The following is a 17,997-nucleotide window of genomic DNA, read 5'->3' as shown; positions in this document are numbered from 1 at the left end:
TAAGGCAAAACATAGGCCATGGTGGCGAAGTAATTACAATATAGCAATTAGACACTGGAATGGTAGATGTGCAGAAGATGAATGTGCAAGTAGAGATAATGGGGTGCAAAGGAGCAAGATAAATAAATAAATACAGTATGGGGATGAGGTAGTTGGATAGGCTGTTTACAGATGGGCTATGTACAGGTGCAGTGATCTGTGAGCTGCTCTGAGAGCTGGTGCTTAAAGCTAGTGAGGGAGATATGGGTCTCCAGCTTCAGTGATTTTTTTTGCAGTTCGTTCCAGTCATTGGCAGCAGAGAACTGGAAGGAAAGGCGGCCAAAGGAGGAATTGGCTTTGGGGGTGACCAGTGAGATATACCTGCTTCTTTGAATAGAGATGTGTGGTAATGTCTCCTGTATTCCAGGCTTCTGGGGATGGGAGTGGGGATGACACGTTGGATGACCATGAAACAAAGGACAAGTTGATGAAGAACATGGAACGAAAAAAGGAAACAGCACGGGTGAGTAAAAGTGGGAGGTGTGAGCACGGGGTGTAAGAGAGGAATGTGTTCGGTGAAACAGAATGTCAGCGGACGCTGGGTGAGCGTTGGTGAGACAAGGAACGTCCGCACAGCTAAGATTGGCTTGGGCACAAGGCACATTGTTGTCTGAGCAACACTCCCTGACAGACTTCATTGGACGTCTCTTACATGTAGCAGAACATCTTTTCTGTTTCATCAGTTGAAATTTGTCCTGTTACAAAACACAAGTATGTAAAAGTGAACACTGGGGGATATATTCCAGGAGGGAGATTCAGTACCTATCTCTCTATCTATCTCTACTCAGAGATAAGTCTCTTCACTGGCTTTTCATGTGTCTGTTATGGCTATGGGTAGCAGTGGTTGTTTATCAGGAAAGCGTGGCTAACCCCCACATCCTTGTCAGATGAAGACAAAACACCGATACAGTGCTGCACTCATGTATCTAGTGAACACCCCTTTGTTGTTGTCCGTTTCTCTTCCTTTGCTGGATTGCTCCAGATTCTGGCTGTGTGTATGCTACATTCATTTCATCCTCCTATCACTAGCCGTGTAACACACTGTACTTGTCATCTCACTCTGCCCCTAAATAAACGCACAATCTGACCTGACCCCAATTTCTACAAATAAATATATTACATAAGCTGTCTGTTCTTATTTGAATCTTGTCCAGATGTTTTAATTAGCTAGATATTTCCTGACATTGCTTTACCAGTGTACTTACTGTTCATTCCTGCTTACCTCGCTCTTTCTACAATTTTTTGCATTCACTTTTTTGTATTATCTATCTCCTTCCCTCATTTTCTTTCCCTCCAGCCAGAGGACATGCTAAGCGTGCCAGTGAGAGCCCCGCCCACAGAGTCTCCAGAGTTGGAGCTAGATGAGAACACTGTTCACCTGAACCCCACAAACAAGGCACACACACATCAGGAGATGCTGCTCAAAGGTGGGGAAGGCAGGTTCACCATACTCTTATCTTAACCAATCATGTCATTACAGGGCACTTTCAAATAACTTGATAGGCAAGCTTGATTTAACTCACCTGGTGACTATGTCAATTATTATTAGATGTTCCCTTTGCATTGATCAATCTTATCTGTCTCTCATTGGCTAATCTAGTTAATTTTTTTATTTTACCTTTATTTAACTAGGCAAGTCAGTTAAGAACAAATTCTTATTTTCAATGATGGCATAGTGGGTTAACTGCCTTGTTCAGGGGCAGAACGACAGATTTTTTACCTTGTCAGCTCAGGATTCGATCTTGTAACCTTTTAGTTACTATTCCAACGCGCCAACCACTCGGTTACCTGCCGCCCCAGGTAGTCTAGTGGTTAGAGCGGTTGTTGTGGTTGTTGTTTGAATACATCAAATATCCCTCAATGGTTAGCATTATTGAAGCCTCATTGGTGAATCCTATTGGTGTCGCTTTTTCCTCTCTCAGAAACCCGTCAGACAGAGGAGCCAGGGGAGAAATCAGGGGATGTAAGTAATAGCATGTAACGTGCCTCAAAACCTGATGTGCTTTAAATGCTGAAGTTATTCAGCTTAAGTTATTCAGTATTAAGTTATTCAGTATTTAATAGATTTTACACAATGTTCTCCTGCTGATCCTCAGGGCAGGCCTCTTAGCCACGGACAGAAAGGAGAGCGAGGAGAGCCTGGGCCTATGGGTCCTGCTGGCCCCCGTGGCCCCCCTGGCCCTTCCACTCCCTCTGAGGATAGGGCTGGACACGGCCAGCCAGGACCAAGGGGCCCTCAGGGGCCTTCAGGGGCCCCTGGGGTGCCAGGGAAGGACGGACAGCCGGTGAGCTTTACCTCATTATAATCTCCCATTACTCTGTGATACTAGTACATGTTTGATTATGTTTTCTATTATCTTCACTTCACTTGACAAGATTGAACAGATACATCTAAGGAGTGTTCTCATTTTTCAGGGAAGCAAGGGTGAAGATGGAGACCCAGTGAGTACATCTGGTCTTGTGTCAAATGTGTACGGTTTTGTTATGTTATTATAGAAATATACTGTACGTCTTTAAATATGACCTATGTTAATCTCCACAGGGACAAAGAGGACCTCATGGATTCCCAGGTTTGGCAGGAGAGGTTGGAGTCAAAGGAGATAAGGTACAATAATTACAAGTAAAAAATATATATATACATTCAATGTGTATGAGATAGGCAGTTAGTCTTACCATGTGTTCTCTTCTGTACAGGGGGACACAGGAGTAGGCTTGCCGGGGCCTCCAGGCCCTCCCGGACCTCCCGGACCTCTCAAATCTCACAGTGTACCGGTGGGTGTCAGTGTAACATCCTGGAAACATCGGACTGAACTGGGGATCAAATGGGGATTTGTGTTTAATTGCCTGTTTTCCTTTGAATTGCAGTATGGAGAGGATGCACTCGGCTCTGGCTTTGGGGACCTTGACGATACAGAATTGATCAGAGTAAGAACATTCCTGTAATCTGTCATTCTGCTGTCAGTCAATCTGTTATGTTTTTTCTCTAATAAAACGTCTCTAGGATGAGTATTTTAGCCTCTTATTACCAGCCTGATCTCGCGAGCTCTCATAAATATGTTTCACTACATGGAATCACATATTTATGTAAGCTTGCGATATCAGGCTGGTAGTAAGAGGCTAAGCGTATTCACCTCTCTGTGTTAAATGTGTGCTATGGCATCCCATATCCAGCAGGAAGTGGTGTTTCATCTGATCACATAGAGTTGAGACCACTCCACTATAGTGATGTGGTGATTTTACAGTGAGGTGTCCTCTCTCTCCTAGGGTTCCCCTGGTCCTCCCGGCCCTCCAGGTCAACCTGGCCCGCCTGGTCCCACCCGTTTCTTCGAAGCCTCCGAGGGCTTGTTCCCTGGACAACCAGGTCCTTCAGGGCCACCTGGCAGAGACGGCCTTGTTGGGAAACCTGGACCACCGGTGAGATCTCTCTCTGTCCCACGTTATCCTTATTAAGATCCGTTATGGATGTTTCCCCCTGTTTCCACCGGTTACCAACTGTTATTGATCTTCCCACTTTTGTTTTGTATTGTAAATGTTATTTTATAGTCTATATGTGTGTGCATGCATTGTAGCTGACAGTGGTTTCCTATCTACCCTCTGTTGTTATTGACCTGGCTGTCCCTGGCCTTTATTGTTTCAGGTGATTGAGGATTGGTTTAGTGGTTCTGGCTCGGGCTCTGCGTTTGGCTCTGAGTTTGGCTCAGGGTTGTTCGACTCTGGGCTTGGTTCTGGCGAGGTATTGCCCTGGTTCTGTCACTGAACCAGTAGGCTTGAAAAGGCAGACTGTTCTCTCCAACCATGTTTTCTAACAGCCTGGCCCATTTAACTTTGTGTGTGTGTGTGTGTGTGTGTGTGTGTGTGTGTGTGTGTGTGTGTGTGTGTGTGTGTGTGTGTGTGTGTGTGTGTGTGTGTGTGTGTGTGTGTGTGTGTGTGTGTGTGTGTGTGTGTGTGCTTATTGGCTTCTGCTTATAGTTGTTTACCCATCTATGAAACCATCAGGGCTCTATGCTCATCCCCCATCCTCTCATTAAATGGGAAACAACCCAGGTTTGACTTTAACTGCCTTGATGGACATTGAGCTTGAGCTACAGTATGTATTTCATACATCAAACATGGTCCAGCTACTTTGGAGAGAACCTTCCTTTTTATATAAGTCTGTTGCCTGCGTGCTTTCACTAACTGCATTGATGGAGCTTGCACTTTATTTTTTACAGTCGATGAGCCATGTTGTTCCTTCAGGAATGGCAAAATGGAAAATGGTGGCACCGGCTGGCTAAGATTTATTAACATTTTTGTTAAACCTATTTAGAAAGTAGAATATCATATTTTATAATGAAACGTTAATCTGTTGGATTAAAGTAATACAAAAAAATGTAAATCTCATCATGAATAATTATGAGAACCCTTTTAAATGACTTGGAAGTTATCTTTTCAATGGTATATGGTAGCTACTATGACACTAAGAAAAGCAAGACACTCTTGGTCATGGTTGACTAGTCACTTGTGTGACCTTTATGTGTAGGAGATTCAGAGAGCGACGGTTGTGACATCACATCTCTCTGCTGTTGATTTCAGGGTCCTACTGGTCTGGATGGGGATGCTGGGCTGACAGGGCTTAAAGGTCTGAAGGTAAGATGACAGTAACTCAGGAGGCTATTGTTTGTATTTTACAAAGGAAATTAGCTGGCTAGATCCCATATTACCATGTCCATTGCAAATGCTTACTCTAACCTATCTATTTTCCTCACATAGGGTGAACAAGGACTAGCTGGACCAAACGGACCAAAGGTATTTTAACCATCTGACAAATCAGTTATCAATTATAAAATGCATAAATCAAACAATGAGAGCTATGTTCCTAATCATGCTGTTGACATGCAGAAGCATCTACTTTAGGCGTTGTCATTTTAAGTCAAAACTATACTTTGTTCTTCATAGTCAGTTAAATGGGTCTATTCTTCCTCGCAGGGTGAATCAGGTGACCCAGGGCTGACAGGAGCTACAGGACCGAGGGGACCAGAGGGGAAGAAGGGCGACCCTGGACTTCGGGGGCTGCCTGGCCCCCCCGGACCCCCAGGAGGAGGATTCTTTGTCGAGGTGCTGTTTTGTTGATTTTACTGTTGAGTCAGTTTCCCATCATACTGTTGTCTTGTTTTGTCTCTATTGATTCTGAATGCAATAATATTGTGTGTTGGTGCTTGCAGGACGTGGAGGGGTCTGGGAAGAATGACATGGTCCTTGGCACAGAACTCAGAAGCCCTCAGGTGATTGAAAGTGGTATATGTGTGTGTCTCCTGTAGTTTTGAAGTCCTTTTACATTGTATTTCACCTTGAGATCCATGGGAATAACTGTTGTTATCTACTCTCTTCTGTAGGGACCTCCTGGTCTCCCTGGCCCTGCAGGACCAAAGGTAGGATTACAAACGAGGAAAATAACTAGGCTGTGGAAAAAACTAGGTTCACATGGAAATCTGATCAGTTGTATATCCTGTCTGTTTTCCACAGGGTGAAGATGGGAAGGATGGGGCTCCTGGGTTGTCAGTGAAGGTTGGTTGCATCTCTCTTACACCACCTTCTACAATATTATTAGTGGACATTGATGGATGTGTCTTCACCTTTGTTCTGTCTCTTTTCAGGGTGAGCCTGGTGCTTCTGGACCTGAGGGACTCCAAGGGCTAGCTGGGTTACCAGGCGCCAGGGTCAGTATTGAACCAGAAAGTATTGCATCATCTGCACTAACCATGAATTTAAAGTTTGTAGCTAGCTAAACCTCAACTACTACCTGGCTACTATTTTTAACTGTTTTGTGTGTGCTTGTCTCTGCAGGGATTGAAAGGAGACAAAGGTGATCCAGGACCAAAGGTATGTTAGTGTTAGACAGCAGAACGACTCCAAACTAACCCTGATGTGGGCTTTTCTTCTGTTCATCATATAATACTTGTGGGTGTATAAAAGCCTGTTACAACATTATAGACCATCTTTGGTTGTGTCATTCAAATGGCTTCTTGAGTTCATGGGGGTTCTTTGTCTTAACTCTCCTGTGTGCGGTGTCTTCCAGGGGGAGTGTGGTCCTGATGGACACAATGTACCTGGTCCTCCTGGTCCTCCCGGGCCTCCAGGACCAATCATCAATCTGCAGGATGTACGTCCACCCCGCACACCTCTCATCCCCTGTCTGAGTGCTGTTTCACAAATAACACACACACATTGAACAGGAATAGAGCTGTTGTGGTTTATTAAGGGTTATTAACTTCATGAGCATTCATAACACAAATTAACTTGAGTTGTCTGTCACCATCCACATGGTTTTCATATATTTATAGTTTGTACAGTATGTAAAGTTTATAGCTAGTATAGCTACAGTAGATATGCTACTGTAATCAATATGTCATATGTTTATCCTCAGCTCCTCCTGAACAATACAGAGGGCATGTTTAACATCACTGAGATACGTGGGCCCCCTGGCCCAATGGTGAGTAGCACAATGTTAATTTGATGTATTTCTAAAACTAGCCCATTATATTTAAATGGTAATAACCATTATGCTTTACATTAAATAGTCTGGATGCTGGAGCATGGCACATATCATTATGCCTCAAGGCAGTTCGCATTTATTGCTATTTCATGCAAGAGCAATGATGCTAATTATTCATTCGCATCTGTCACATGTGAAGCCAGAATGGCCTGTTTTCAATTGCAATGCCTATTTACTAGAGATACTCATCGGCTCAGCTAACGGTCAACCTAAACACCCAACCAACCATTAACGCAACCATAATGCATACTTGATCCATAATACAGGTTACTTATACAGTGCATATGCTTCGCCTACTTACATAATGCATACACTTACACTTAACTATGATGTTATCAGGTTTAAAAGCTTGTTCTTACATTACAGCCTTGGAAATGTTTGTGCTGTATTTTGTGAGATGGATGCTATCATGCTAGTATATTCTGCAAAGACACTGCATGCTACTTTATTATTGCATGTGATTGACAGCTATGCTATCCCAGTCCTGCTACCTGCCTGTGTGTGTTTTGTTGCATGTCACAGGGCCCTGAAGGCGAGCCTGGCAGAGCAGGATTCCCTGTAAGAGCAACTCCATACTTAATATGTGATTACTGGGTTGTTCCACGAAAAGAGTGCCCTTTCTTTGATATTTTAAGTACAAATTGTGCACTAATATTGAATTTTAAAAGTCTGTGCCGTTTAATATAGACCACATGGAGAATTCAATAAATCAGGTTTTTTATATGAATAAAGTCTTGCTAAAGTGCCAGCATTTTGACATGTCCCTCCATCAACCCTGTGTCACTTCTAGGATGATTATAACCCACTTAATCCCAAAATGTTTCCAAGTTTCACCCTCATTGAAAAACCCTAGTTATTTTGTTGCTTTGACAAAGTCATTTCTGATGATTATTATTTATTTGATGTGATTAGTGATCCATTTACAGTACGTCTGTCCCACAAGGTCAAAAGTGTTACGTTAACTGAACTCCTAATATGGTGAAACCAATTTTTTTTTTTTTTCAAAAGAAACATTAAACATCTAATATTCAAATCATAGAGTAAAAGCAGGTGAGCTGGTTCTACTATTTTTGGCAATTTTCTGGTGTTTTGTGGTGGAAAACTGAGTGGGTCGAGCATAACAAGTCAACCCTGTCACCCATAGATAGACAGGCCAGAAATTATTTAACAATTACATTTTTTGGGGTGAAGCTTGCATTCAATTGCCCCTCCCTGTTGCACACAACAAGCTTCCATTCCCCCTGTCACAACGGGATTTATGGCTGATTTAAGAAGAAATCGTCAACGGTCAACCCTGTTACTTTAATTGGCACTTAATAGGCACTTACTATAGTCTTTTTTTTAATTAACCTCTTAGGATGGAAAAACATGTTTTTTTATGAAGTTAGACATGTGCTCTTTATGACAGAATGTTAAAATTAGGTGAAATCAACAACCAAAAAATGTACCAATGTACACTTCTCAAAAGGCGCCCAATTGGTGGAACGACCCAACCACATATATAACATTCAGGAGGGATTGTATATTTATGTACTACTGTAAATACCATGCTGATTTAATTTTGTCTTTGCTGCCATGGGAAGGAATTGGGTAGGTTCCTTATCATAATGATAAGAGTCTGTAGTTCTGAATATAACATATATTTTGACTCACTACTATAAGTAAATATGCTCTAATATGCTTATCTTCTCTGTCCATAATTATTATTGTGGTCTTTGCCCAGGGCCCAAGAGGACCAAAGGGTGACAGTGGGCTTCCTGGTTTTCAAGGTCCACCAGGAATGAAGGTAAGGATCAGAAGCTCTGTTAATGTTTACTGCCCCTCCATGCCAGATAAGTACTACTTCATGGATCTTACATCAGATAGGACTTTAACAACCTAATCAAGACCTGATGATCATGTCTATGTGTCTACTATGTCTTTCCTCCTCATAGGGTGCGAAAGGGGAAGCTGGTGTCACTATCGCTGCCGATGGAACTGTGTTGTCAAGTGTCAGGGGCCCTCGGGGGCCAAAAGGAATCAAGGTGACTCCTCTCTCTCTACCTCTAGGGTTAAAGGTCACGGTATGGTAGTGGTTTTCTGATGATTCAGTGCTCTGACCATGTCGGTGTGCTTTTCACAGGGTGAACGTGGCTTCCCTGGAGCTTATGGTGTCATGGTAAGTCAATGATGCCTTGTAAAAGCATAAAATAATGCTCTATAAAAATGTACACTTGTATTTGCTATACATATTGGTATCTGTAACAACTGTAAACATCTACTGTCTACTAGTGGGTGAAATGATAGAAAACCATGTTCTTTTTCAGGGACCAATTGGACCAACTGGACAAAAGGGAGAATACGGGTTCCCTGGTCGACCGGTCAGTGCTTTTTGTCTACCCTCTGCTGTTTTCATTTGGTTGAGTAAAAGATGAGTCACTGTAATTTTCCCTGTGTAAGTGTTGGCCTTCTTACCTCCGCAGGGGCGACCTGGAATGGCAGGGAAGAAGGGAGACCAGGGAGATGCCATTGGTCAACCAGTAAGAATCGCTATCTTGAAACATGATTTTATGCGATTACAGTACAATCAACTAACTAAGTGATAGAAAAGTGAGGTGTCATTGACTGTGATTGATTGATCTGTGTAATTGTGTTTGTAGGGACTTCCTGGTCCTCCTGGCCCTCCCGGACCCCCAGGACCAGTAACAGGACTCAACGGAGTAAGTACAGTATGCCTGTATAAGTACACATTGATGTCATTGCTGCAAAAGTACACATTGATGTCATTGCTGTAGAAGTACACATTGATATCATTGCTGTATAAGTACACATTGATGTTTCTCTACTATAATTAAGTGGAAAGGATGGGTCCTTTGATTTAGTAGCAATGTTCATATAGAAGCAACAAGACACAAAACAGAACAACAAATTGGTAATTTGTCTCCAGTAATGATCTAATGTCAACACATGAAGAACTCTCTTTCACTGGATATCCAGATGTCGTCAATAATGTCAATATCAATGCTGATGTCATAATTTTCCTCTGAATCTTAAAGACAGTTTTTCCGGTCCGTCCCAGACCGTTCTGCAAAACACCAGTAAGTTTGTGTTTGAGCCCCTTTAATAAGGCTCTTTGGGTGTGGCGGCGCATGTAAGTCAGTGGGCTCTTACCCCTAACAGGCAGCCCCTCCCTTCCCTCCCCTCCTGTCTGCAGCCGTGCTGTCTCCCTCCATGTTTCCTGGGTTTGTGGTGGTCCTCACGACAGCATAAAGCTGGCTCCTGTTTCTCCGCAGGTCAGAAGGTCATGTGACATCATACAGTCACTTTACATATATTTATCTATCTCAACCTCACTGACTAGTCATATTGACTTCAATACATCAATTTCAGAATCTATGAATTCAATTATTTTTTCCCATTTCTGCCTGCTTTATGCTGACGGTGTAAAAATTCCCCTTGAGTGTTCCTTTAACTCTGAGCCCTGGTTTGGCGTGGTGGAAGGTCTCTACCCCCGGCATGTTGCATGTGGTTTTATCTGTTGTTGTTTTTTAGCTTTACAGCGCTAAAGTGTTAAGGCTAACTCCTGTGATTCAAGGTGACCAACCAAAATAAGAACATTAAACCAAGTTCCTTACTACCTCTTGCCATCCTTGTCCTCATTCTATGTTTAACTTTTGTGTGCAAGGCTGACAGGGATGTTTTAAAATCCAAATTAATTACAAATCTCTCTCCTATAACATGTCTCTTTTGATTTTCAGACGTTTTTGAATGGCCGTCTTGACTGAAACAAAACAACTATACCTGTTATGTGTGTGTATAGGATGTAAAGCTGTTTTATTGTTGATTATTTGGTGGTTTTGGTGGTGGATCTGGTTGTGGGTATAATTTCATATTTTAACCATGTAGTTTGTGAAATCCTTGCACAATAACAGCACAATAACCATACCATTTTGACTTGTAGGTTAATGGCAGCAAAGGGTCGTCACAAGGTAAGTCATCAGATATTCCATTGTACGCAAGACATACATTATACTCTTGTGATAATGAATCTGATCATACAGGGTGATCATCATAACAGTATGATCACTAGTCTATGGACAAATATTTTCAACATATACATACAGATGAGCTCAGTGGTCTCATACACCTGTACTGTATTTCTGTGAAGGTGGCAGGAGAGGAAACGGAGGTGCTAAAGGGGAAAAGGGAGAGATTGGACTTACTGGAATGCCTGGAGAACCAGGTATGCATGTGCAGCCAGGGGTGCAGTTTCTCCTCCATTTAACTTGTTTATTGGCAATAATCACACTTGATTAGAACCGAAACTGTATACATGAGCGTCCTCAGACGTGTTTGCAACCGACATACAAGATGACAGTTCAATAAGATGTGTTCTCCCTCATCAGATGATATTCTACCAGAAGGCTTTGTAGTGAGTATTTTACCTTAACTTCTTTAAGGAACATTTACCAGTTCATAACTCAAATATTGTATGAGTAGTGGAAATGTATGTTATGTAAAACTTATGCATGTGATAATATATTAACAGTCGGATTCAACCAAACTGTTTGTTCCTCAGGGAGAAAAAGGAGATGTGGGCTATGAAGGAATGAAAGGAGACCAGGGTGAACCTGGGTTGCCTGGCCCTCCAGGTCTTCCTGGGAGATCAGGCCTTGTGGTGAGTAATTCCAGCCTCAAAATACTCAACAAAGTACAGTATACATCTTGCAAACTATAGTCAATGTAAATAGCAAAGACTAATTTGCATACATGATAAACCTATTACTTAGACATTTGTGTAATGGTCAGAGACACTGTCAAATGTACATTTTGTATATGCTTATGTAGGGGCCAAAAGGTGAGTCCGTCGTTGGCACTGTTGGTCATCCTGGAGCTCCTGGTGAACCAGGGGTTCCTGGCATTGGACGACCAGGCTCTCGGGGGCCCCCTGGCCCTGCCGGACCCCCTGGACCACCCCCTGTCTATGGCTCAGGTAACTGTGCACTGTGTGCTCGCTAAAATACAACATCTTAAACTTAGCATTGCTGTCAAGTTCCATATGTATGCATTTGAAAAGCACAGATGTATGTTTAGTAGACCTACAGTACACTGTGTTACCTTTGTATGACTGTTCTATTTTTCAGCAGTGAGTATTCCCGGCCCACCTGGGCCTCCCGGTCCTCCAGGGATTACTGGCCATGAAAACCCGGTAAGGAAACCAGTAGGGTACTTCCTTATATACTCACCAAGTCAACATAGGTAAACACACAGAGAAATGTGTGTATGTGTTTACCGACTTGTGTGGGTTTGCGTGTGCACTAGTTCTCACATTGTCACCATGGATTGGCTTGAGCAGCGTTGTCTATGTCCAGAGGATTCAGTGTGAACTTCCTCTCTTCTCGCACCAGGTGTCCACATACAGGAACACCAACAGTCTGATGAGGGAGAGCCACCGTGCTGCAGAGGGCTCAATGGCCTACGTCTCAGACAAGGGAGAACTCTATGTTAGAACTAGAGATGGCTGGCGCAAGGTTCAGGTACTGCATGCCTTTACAGTCCCACAGTGATGTCTCCAGTCAATTAAAGCCTTTGATATGGCTAAATGTGGCAAAAAAATTATAGAAAATGTGATGTTGCCTGTGCTTATTCAGTGAGGTGTGCCCTGTCTCCCCAGCTTGGTGAGCTCATCCTCATCCCAGCAGAGAGCCCATCCTCTGCAGTGTCCCAGGCCCTGAGCAGACCAGGAGATCGCACCAGACCCCACAGGCCACACAGCCAGGTACTGTGGTTACACTGCGCATTATATCTGCTCTCTTCACAGTTTGTTATGAATGTTTCATTTATGATTTCATTATTCAGCGTCAATCTGTCAATCTGTTTTTTTTAGGAACTAGTTGGAACTAGCTACGTGCCCAACTATAATGTCCTACCTCATACAGTACACTCAGTACCAGCGGTAAGGTGGAATTTATACCTCTCAGTTGCACATTTATACCTCTCGGTTGCACAGTCACCTTGGACTAGCTTGAGCTGTGTTGTCTATGGTTACGTCCATTGAATTTTGCCCCCCTCAGCTGCACCTGGTGGCCCTGAATGCTCCGTTCTCTGGGGACATGCGTGGCATCCGGGGGGCAGACTTCCAGTGCTACCAGCAGGCCCGAGCCATGGGTCTCACTGCCACCTACAGAGCCTTCTTGTCCTCACACCTCCAGGACCTGGCCACCATCGTCAAGAAGGGAGACCGCTACAACATGCCCGTCATCAACCTCAAGGTACAGTTGTTGTCTCGTATGACAACTAAAACATAAACAATGGACTGATAGGTCCTGAGTTTTTTGGTTATGATGTGGTTGTTGAAAATAAAGCGAAGCCAGTTCAGAAAGGGAACCCTAAAACCGGCTAGCTGATGCGTCAGCAGAGATTGCACCAATTAGATGCTAGTAACAATCACGCTTACCTTATTTGGCGGTCTATTTCATCTGACTGGTTCTGCTCACACATCCTGCTGCTGCTTGCTGCTAGTATGCGTATGCTTCTTTTGCTCCCACCACCCCAGCCTCCACATGTTAGGTTCTGTTTTCCTGCTAGGGAATTGGAATAGCCATCCGCACTCTCTGCTTGTAGGTCATTTTATATATTGATACTTTGCTTGGACAGTGAGATACCCTGAAGGAGCAGAGCCTATATTACCAATATTTGCATTATTCATTCTTTAATAAATAATGAAATATACACTGCTCAAAAAAATAAAGGGAACACTTAAACAACACAATGTAACTCCAAGTCAATCACACTTCTGTGAAATCAAACTGTCCACTTAGGAAGCAACACTGATTGACAATACATTTCACATGCTGTTGTGCAAATGGAATAGACAACAGGTGGAAATTATAGGCAATTAACAAGACACCCCCAATAAAGGAGTGGTTCTGCAGGTGGGGACCACAGACCACTTCTCAGTTCCTATGCTTCCTGGCTGATGTTTTGGTCACTTTTGAATGCTGGCGGTGCTTTCACTCTAGTGGTAGCATGAGACGGAGTCTACAACCCACACAAGTGGCTCAGGTAGTGCAGCTCATCCAGGATGGCACATCAATGCGAGCTGTGGCAAGAAGGTTTGCTGTGTCTGTCAGCGTAGTGTCCAGAGCATGGAGGCGCTACCAGGAGACAGGCCAGTACATCAGGAGACGTGGAGGAGGCCGTAGGAGGGCAACAACCCAGCAGCAGGACCGCTACCTCCGCCTTTGTGCAAGGAGGAGCAGGAGAAGCACTGCCAGAGCCCTGCAAAATGACCTCCAGCAGGCCACAAATGTGCATGTGTCTGCTAAAACGGTCAGAAACAGACTCCATGAGGGTGGTATGAGGGCTCGACGTCCACATGTGGGGGTTGGGCTTACAGCCCAACACCGTGCAGGACGTTTGGCATTTGCCAGAGAACACCGAGATTGGCAAATTCGCCACTGGCACCCTGTGCTCTTCACAGATGAAAGCAGGTTCACACTGAGCACGTGACAGAGTCTGGAGACGCTGTGGAGAACGTTCTGCTGCCTGCAACATCCTCCAGCATGACCGGTTTGGCGGTGGGTCAGTCATGGTGTGGGGTGGCATTTCTTTGGGGGGCCGCACAGCCCTCCATGTGCTCGCCAGAGGTAGCCTGACTGCCATTAGGTACAGAGATGAGATCCTCAGACCCCTTGTGAGACCATATGCTGGTGCGGTTGGCCCTGGGTTCCTCCTAATGCAAGACAATGCTAGACCTCATGTGGCTGGAGTGTGTCAGCAGTTCCTGCAAGAGGAAGGCATTGATGCTATGTACTAGCCCGCCCGTTCCCCAGACCTGAATCCAATTGAGCACATCTGGGACATCATGTCTCGCTTCATCCACCAACGCCACGTTGCACCACAGACTGTCCAGGAGTTGGCGGATGCTTTAGTCCAGGTCTGGGAGGAGATCCCTCAGGAGACCATCCGCCACCTCATCAGGAGCATGCCCAGGTGTTGTAGGGAGGTCATACAGGCACGTGGAGGCCACACACACTACTGAGCCTCATTTTGACTTGTTTTAAGGACATTACATCAAAGTTGGATCAACCTGTAGTGTGGTTTTCCACTTTAATTTTGAGTGTGACTCCAAATCCAGACCTCCATGGGTTGATATATTGGATTTCCATTGATTATTTTTGTGTGATTTTGTTGTCAGCACATTCAACTATGTAAAGAAAAAAGTATTTAATAAGATAATTTCTTTCATTCAGATCTAGGATGTGTTGTTTAAGTGTTCCCTTTATTTTTTTGAGCTATATTTCTACGTGGCGTTTCCTTTCTGAACTACAGGAAGTCTGTGACTGTAAATGTGTCTTTAACCACATCTTTTCCACAGGGAGAGGTGATCTATAGCAGCTGGATGAACATCTTCTCTGGGAACGGAGGCGTGTTTGACCCATCCATCCCCATCTACTCCTTTGAAGGACGGAACGTCATGACGGACCCTACTTGGTGAGTGACCGGCTTTGGCTGACCCCTTAAAACACATACAGAGAACAATCACAGATTGGGATATTTAGGTGAACATTGATGCAAGTCACTGGATAGGAGTGTCTGTTTAACTCTGTGTGTGTTTTTTGTGAATGCAGGCCTCAGAAGCTGGTGTGGCATGGCTCCAGTACGGTGGGCATCCGTATGACCACTAACTACTGTGAGGCATGGCGGGCGGGTGACATGGCGGTGACGGGCCAGGCCTCGCTCCTCCAGACAGGCAGACTTCTGGGCCAACACACCCGCAGCTGCTCCAACCATTTCATAGTGCTGTGTATTGAGAACAGCTACATTGACCACAGGAGGTCTAATTAACCTCAACACACATACATCTAGTATACACTCTCTCTCACAAACACACACACACACACACACACACACACACACACACACACACACACACGTCTCCTATTAACATAGAGCAGCTATGTGCTGGACTACACGAGGCGCTATCACACACCACAGCACTCACCTATCTACCACAAAAAGACAGAGCAGCTTCATACTGACCACAGATGAAACTCCCCCTGTTCATTCACCTCTCATTATTAAACTCCCATCAACACAGCATCACTGCATTGCACTGGTCACTAATGTATGTTTACTGTTTCTTTAAGAAAGGTGTAAATATAATGTAAATTGCTTCCTGTCAAAAGCACTGCATCGTTCCAATTCATTGTGTTTCAATTTGACTGAAGAAGGAATGCCAAAGAACTGGTGATCAGCAACCAACCGACTAACCCACATTGTTTCTGCAGGAGTAGCCTTTAACACAGTTTATTTTTGTTGGTTTGCTCATTCGAGTCTTATTCTTAAGTGCCTAGTAGAGTAGTTTGCGTAGAGACAGCAACCATTCTAACCTTTTGTGGTTAACCGTATAGGACCCCAAAACAATATGATGAAATTAGGACGACTGGTCTTTTCTGTTTTCCGTGATAAAAAAGAATAATGAAATACCAGGATCTATTCAGACAAGGGAACCATGTGTTTCCTCCCTCAAGCCTTGAAGTCATTTAGATGCACTTTGAGTTTATTTGAATAGTTTGGGGTTTCCAGATCCATGAAGGCTTTTTGTCTGTGAAAATTAAGGGTTTTTCTGTTGCGAGCGACTTTGCCTTAGTATTTAAGTTGAATTCTATGTTTCGTATTTTATTTATACTGTAACAGCACATAATCTTAAAATGTGGCAGCACATAGGTTCACTTTGAAAATCAAATTGAACAATGTGTGTGTGTGTGTATATATATATATATATATATATATATATATATATATATATTATGCTGTTGTTCAATCTGCCTGCGCTATCACCATGAAATAGTTGTTTTTGTACGGTATTCCACTAATTGACTTACTGTAGATGTACTTTCAACAAATCTATGATTGAGAACTAGATATTTGAATGGCTGTTACAGTGATTCAGAGAAATACTATGTACTCATTGACTGGTGCTCAGTGAATAAATGTTTGTTTTTTTAAGACTTGACTATTAGTTTAATTGGAGCTTAATTTAATGTGGGTCAATAAATGCATTTACACCAAATGTGCACTAGATGGTAGCACACCATTTCACTTTACCTAATAGTTTTGTTGAAAGTGGGACTGAGACGTGCACCTCAAAAAATAAAACACCTCAGCATAATTTGATATGAGCGCTGATACAACTTCATAAATCTGGGTGGTGACATTTGAGAAATATTTCTGGTTTGTGGCTCAAAGGGTTATCAAAACGGTCTTACTGGATAACTGACTAGGTGTTTCTTACATGTGCAATGATACAGTACCACCTCAGTGCAAGTTGAAGACTTCTATGTTTCTGTTTTGAATTATTCATTGACCAAAGTCATTTTATTATATAGATGTTCTTCTTATTTGTAAACAGTGTTTTCTCTGAATGTCTCTGAATGTGTCATTGTTTCCCTGAATCTAAAACTGCTACGCCCTGATCTGTTTCACCTGTCTTTGTGATTGTCTCCACCCACCTCCAGGTGTCACCCGTTTTCCCCATTAGTCCCTGGGTATTTATTCAGGTGTTCCGTTTGTCTTTTCTGTCAAGTCAACAAATGTGTTTTTCTGTGCTCCTGCTTTTTCTTATCTCTCTTTTGATAGTCTCCTGGTTTTGACCCTTGCCTGCCTTGACTCTGAACCCGCCTGCTTGACCATACTGCCTGCCCTGACCTCGAGCCTACCTGCCACTCTGTACCTCCTGGACTCTGACCTTGTTTATGATATTTTGCCTGTCCACAACCATTCTCTTGCCTGCCCCTAGGATTATAATAAATATCAGAGACTCGAACCATCTTCCTCCCGTGTCTGCATCTGGGTCTCGCCCTGTGCCCTTATAGTATGAACTGGCCATGACAGACCCAGCAGACTTGGACCAGCTCCGCCACGCTGTCTCCCTACAGGGAGCCACCATTGGGAGGCATGAGGAACTACTGCTGGACCTTTTGGAAGGGCTTCATTTCCTGACGGAACGCCACGACAAAGGGTTCAAGGCTATTGTGGAGCAAATCAGGGAGTTAGCTCAGATAGTCTGCCACCTCTGAGACCCCCACCAATCACCCAGTAACCTTTTTAGTATTAGTGGTGGGTTTGTACAGCCTACCCCAGCTCCCCGAGAACCCCGCTTACCTCCTCCGGAGTGATATTCTGGGGATCCCGGAACCTGCCTGGGTTTTTTTTCTCAGTTCTCCCTCACTTTTGAGCTGCAGCCATCTTCGTTCCCTTCGGATCGGTTGAAGATAGTGTATATTATTAGGCTAATGTCGGGAAGGGCGCTCTCCTGGGCTACAGCAGTTTGGGAGCAACAATCCGCTATTTGTCGTGATCTGGAAGACTTCATGACAGAGGTGAGGAAGGTTTTCGATTCTCCGGTATCCGGGAGAGAGGCGGCCCAAAACTACTTGAAT

General features: G+C 43.7%; 1 protein-coding gene across 6 annotated transcripts in view; it reads left to right on the top strand.

Moving 5' to 3' along the window:
• The window catches only part of LOC106569208 (collagen alpha-1(XVIII) chain), a 47,670-nt gene extending 31,106 nt beyond the window's left edge, over positions 1–16,564 (top strand). For 2 of the 6 annotated variants that reach the window (XM_045694135.1, XM_014140336.2), the window contains 40 exons: positions 407–502; positions 1,337–1,466; positions 1,962–2,002; positions 2,136–2,324; positions 2,455–2,481; positions 2,582–2,644; positions 2,734–2,811; positions 2,905–2,964; positions 3,304–3,453; positions 3,677–3,772; positions 4,612–4,665; positions 4,789–4,824; positions 5,005–5,133; positions 5,241–5,300; positions 5,412–5,447; positions 5,542–5,583; positions 5,673–5,735; positions 5,863–5,898; positions 6,095–6,178; positions 6,443–6,508; positions 7,094–7,129; positions 8,295–8,357; positions 8,506–8,595; positions 8,694–8,729; positions 8,878–8,931; positions 9,034–9,090; positions 9,211–9,270; positions 9,607–9,648; positions 10,512–10,539; positions 10,719–10,793; positions 10,957–10,982; positions 11,130–11,228; positions 11,399–11,543; positions 11,695–11,759; positions 11,959–12,087; positions 12,225–12,329; positions 12,438–12,506; positions 12,625–12,822; positions 14,931–15,046; positions 15,184–16,564. In XM_045694135.1, the coding sequence (XP_045550091.1) occupies positions 407–502; positions 1,337–1,466; positions 1,962–2,002; positions 2,136–2,324; positions 2,455–2,481; positions 2,582–2,644; positions 2,734–2,811; positions 2,905–2,964; positions 3,304–3,453; positions 3,677–3,772; positions 4,612–4,665; positions 4,789–4,824; positions 5,005–5,133; positions 5,241–5,300; positions 5,412–5,447; positions 5,542–5,583; positions 5,673–5,735; positions 5,863–5,898; positions 6,095–6,178; positions 6,443–6,508; positions 7,094–7,129; positions 8,295–8,357; positions 8,506–8,595; positions 8,694–8,729; positions 8,878–8,931; positions 9,034–9,090; positions 9,211–9,270; positions 9,607–9,648; positions 10,512–10,539; positions 10,719–10,793; positions 10,957–10,982; positions 11,130–11,228; positions 11,399–11,543; positions 11,695–11,759; positions 11,959–12,087; positions 12,225–12,329; positions 12,438–12,506; positions 12,625–12,822; positions 14,931–15,046; positions 15,184–15,400 (3,246 nt within the window). In that variant the 3' untranslated portion in view covers positions 15,401–16,564. The remainder of the gene's footprint in view (positions 1–406; positions 503–1,336; positions 1,467–1,961; positions 2,003–2,135; positions 2,325–2,454; positions 2,482–2,581; positions 2,645–2,733; positions 2,812–2,904; positions 2,965–3,303; positions 3,454–3,676; positions 3,773–4,611; positions 4,666–4,788; positions 4,825–5,004; positions 5,134–5,240; positions 5,301–5,411; positions 5,448–5,541; positions 5,584–5,672; positions 5,736–5,862; positions 5,899–6,094; positions 6,179–6,442; positions 6,509–7,093; positions 7,130–8,294; positions 8,358–8,505; positions 8,596–8,693; positions 8,730–8,877; positions 8,932–9,033; positions 9,091–9,210; positions 9,271–9,606; positions 9,649–10,511; positions 10,540–10,718; positions 10,794–10,956; positions 10,983–11,129; positions 11,229–11,398; positions 11,544–11,694; positions 11,760–11,958; positions 12,088–12,224; positions 12,330–12,437; positions 12,507–12,624; positions 12,823–14,930; positions 15,047–15,183) is intronic. The other 4 variants (XM_045694134.1, XM_045694136.1, XM_045694137.1 and 1 more) reach the window with 4 other exon arrangements.
• The last annotated feature ends 1,433 nt before the right edge of the window (positions 16,565–17,997 follow it).

Source organism: Salmo salar, chromosome ssa14 (assembly GCF_905237065.1).
Source record: "Salmo salar chromosome ssa14, Ssal_v3.1, whole genome shotgun sequence".
Taxonomy (NCBI): domain Eukaryota; kingdom Metazoa; phylum Chordata; class Actinopteri; order Salmoniformes; family Salmonidae; genus Salmo; species Salmo salar.
This window is presented reverse-complemented; position numbering and strand designations above follow the sequence as displayed.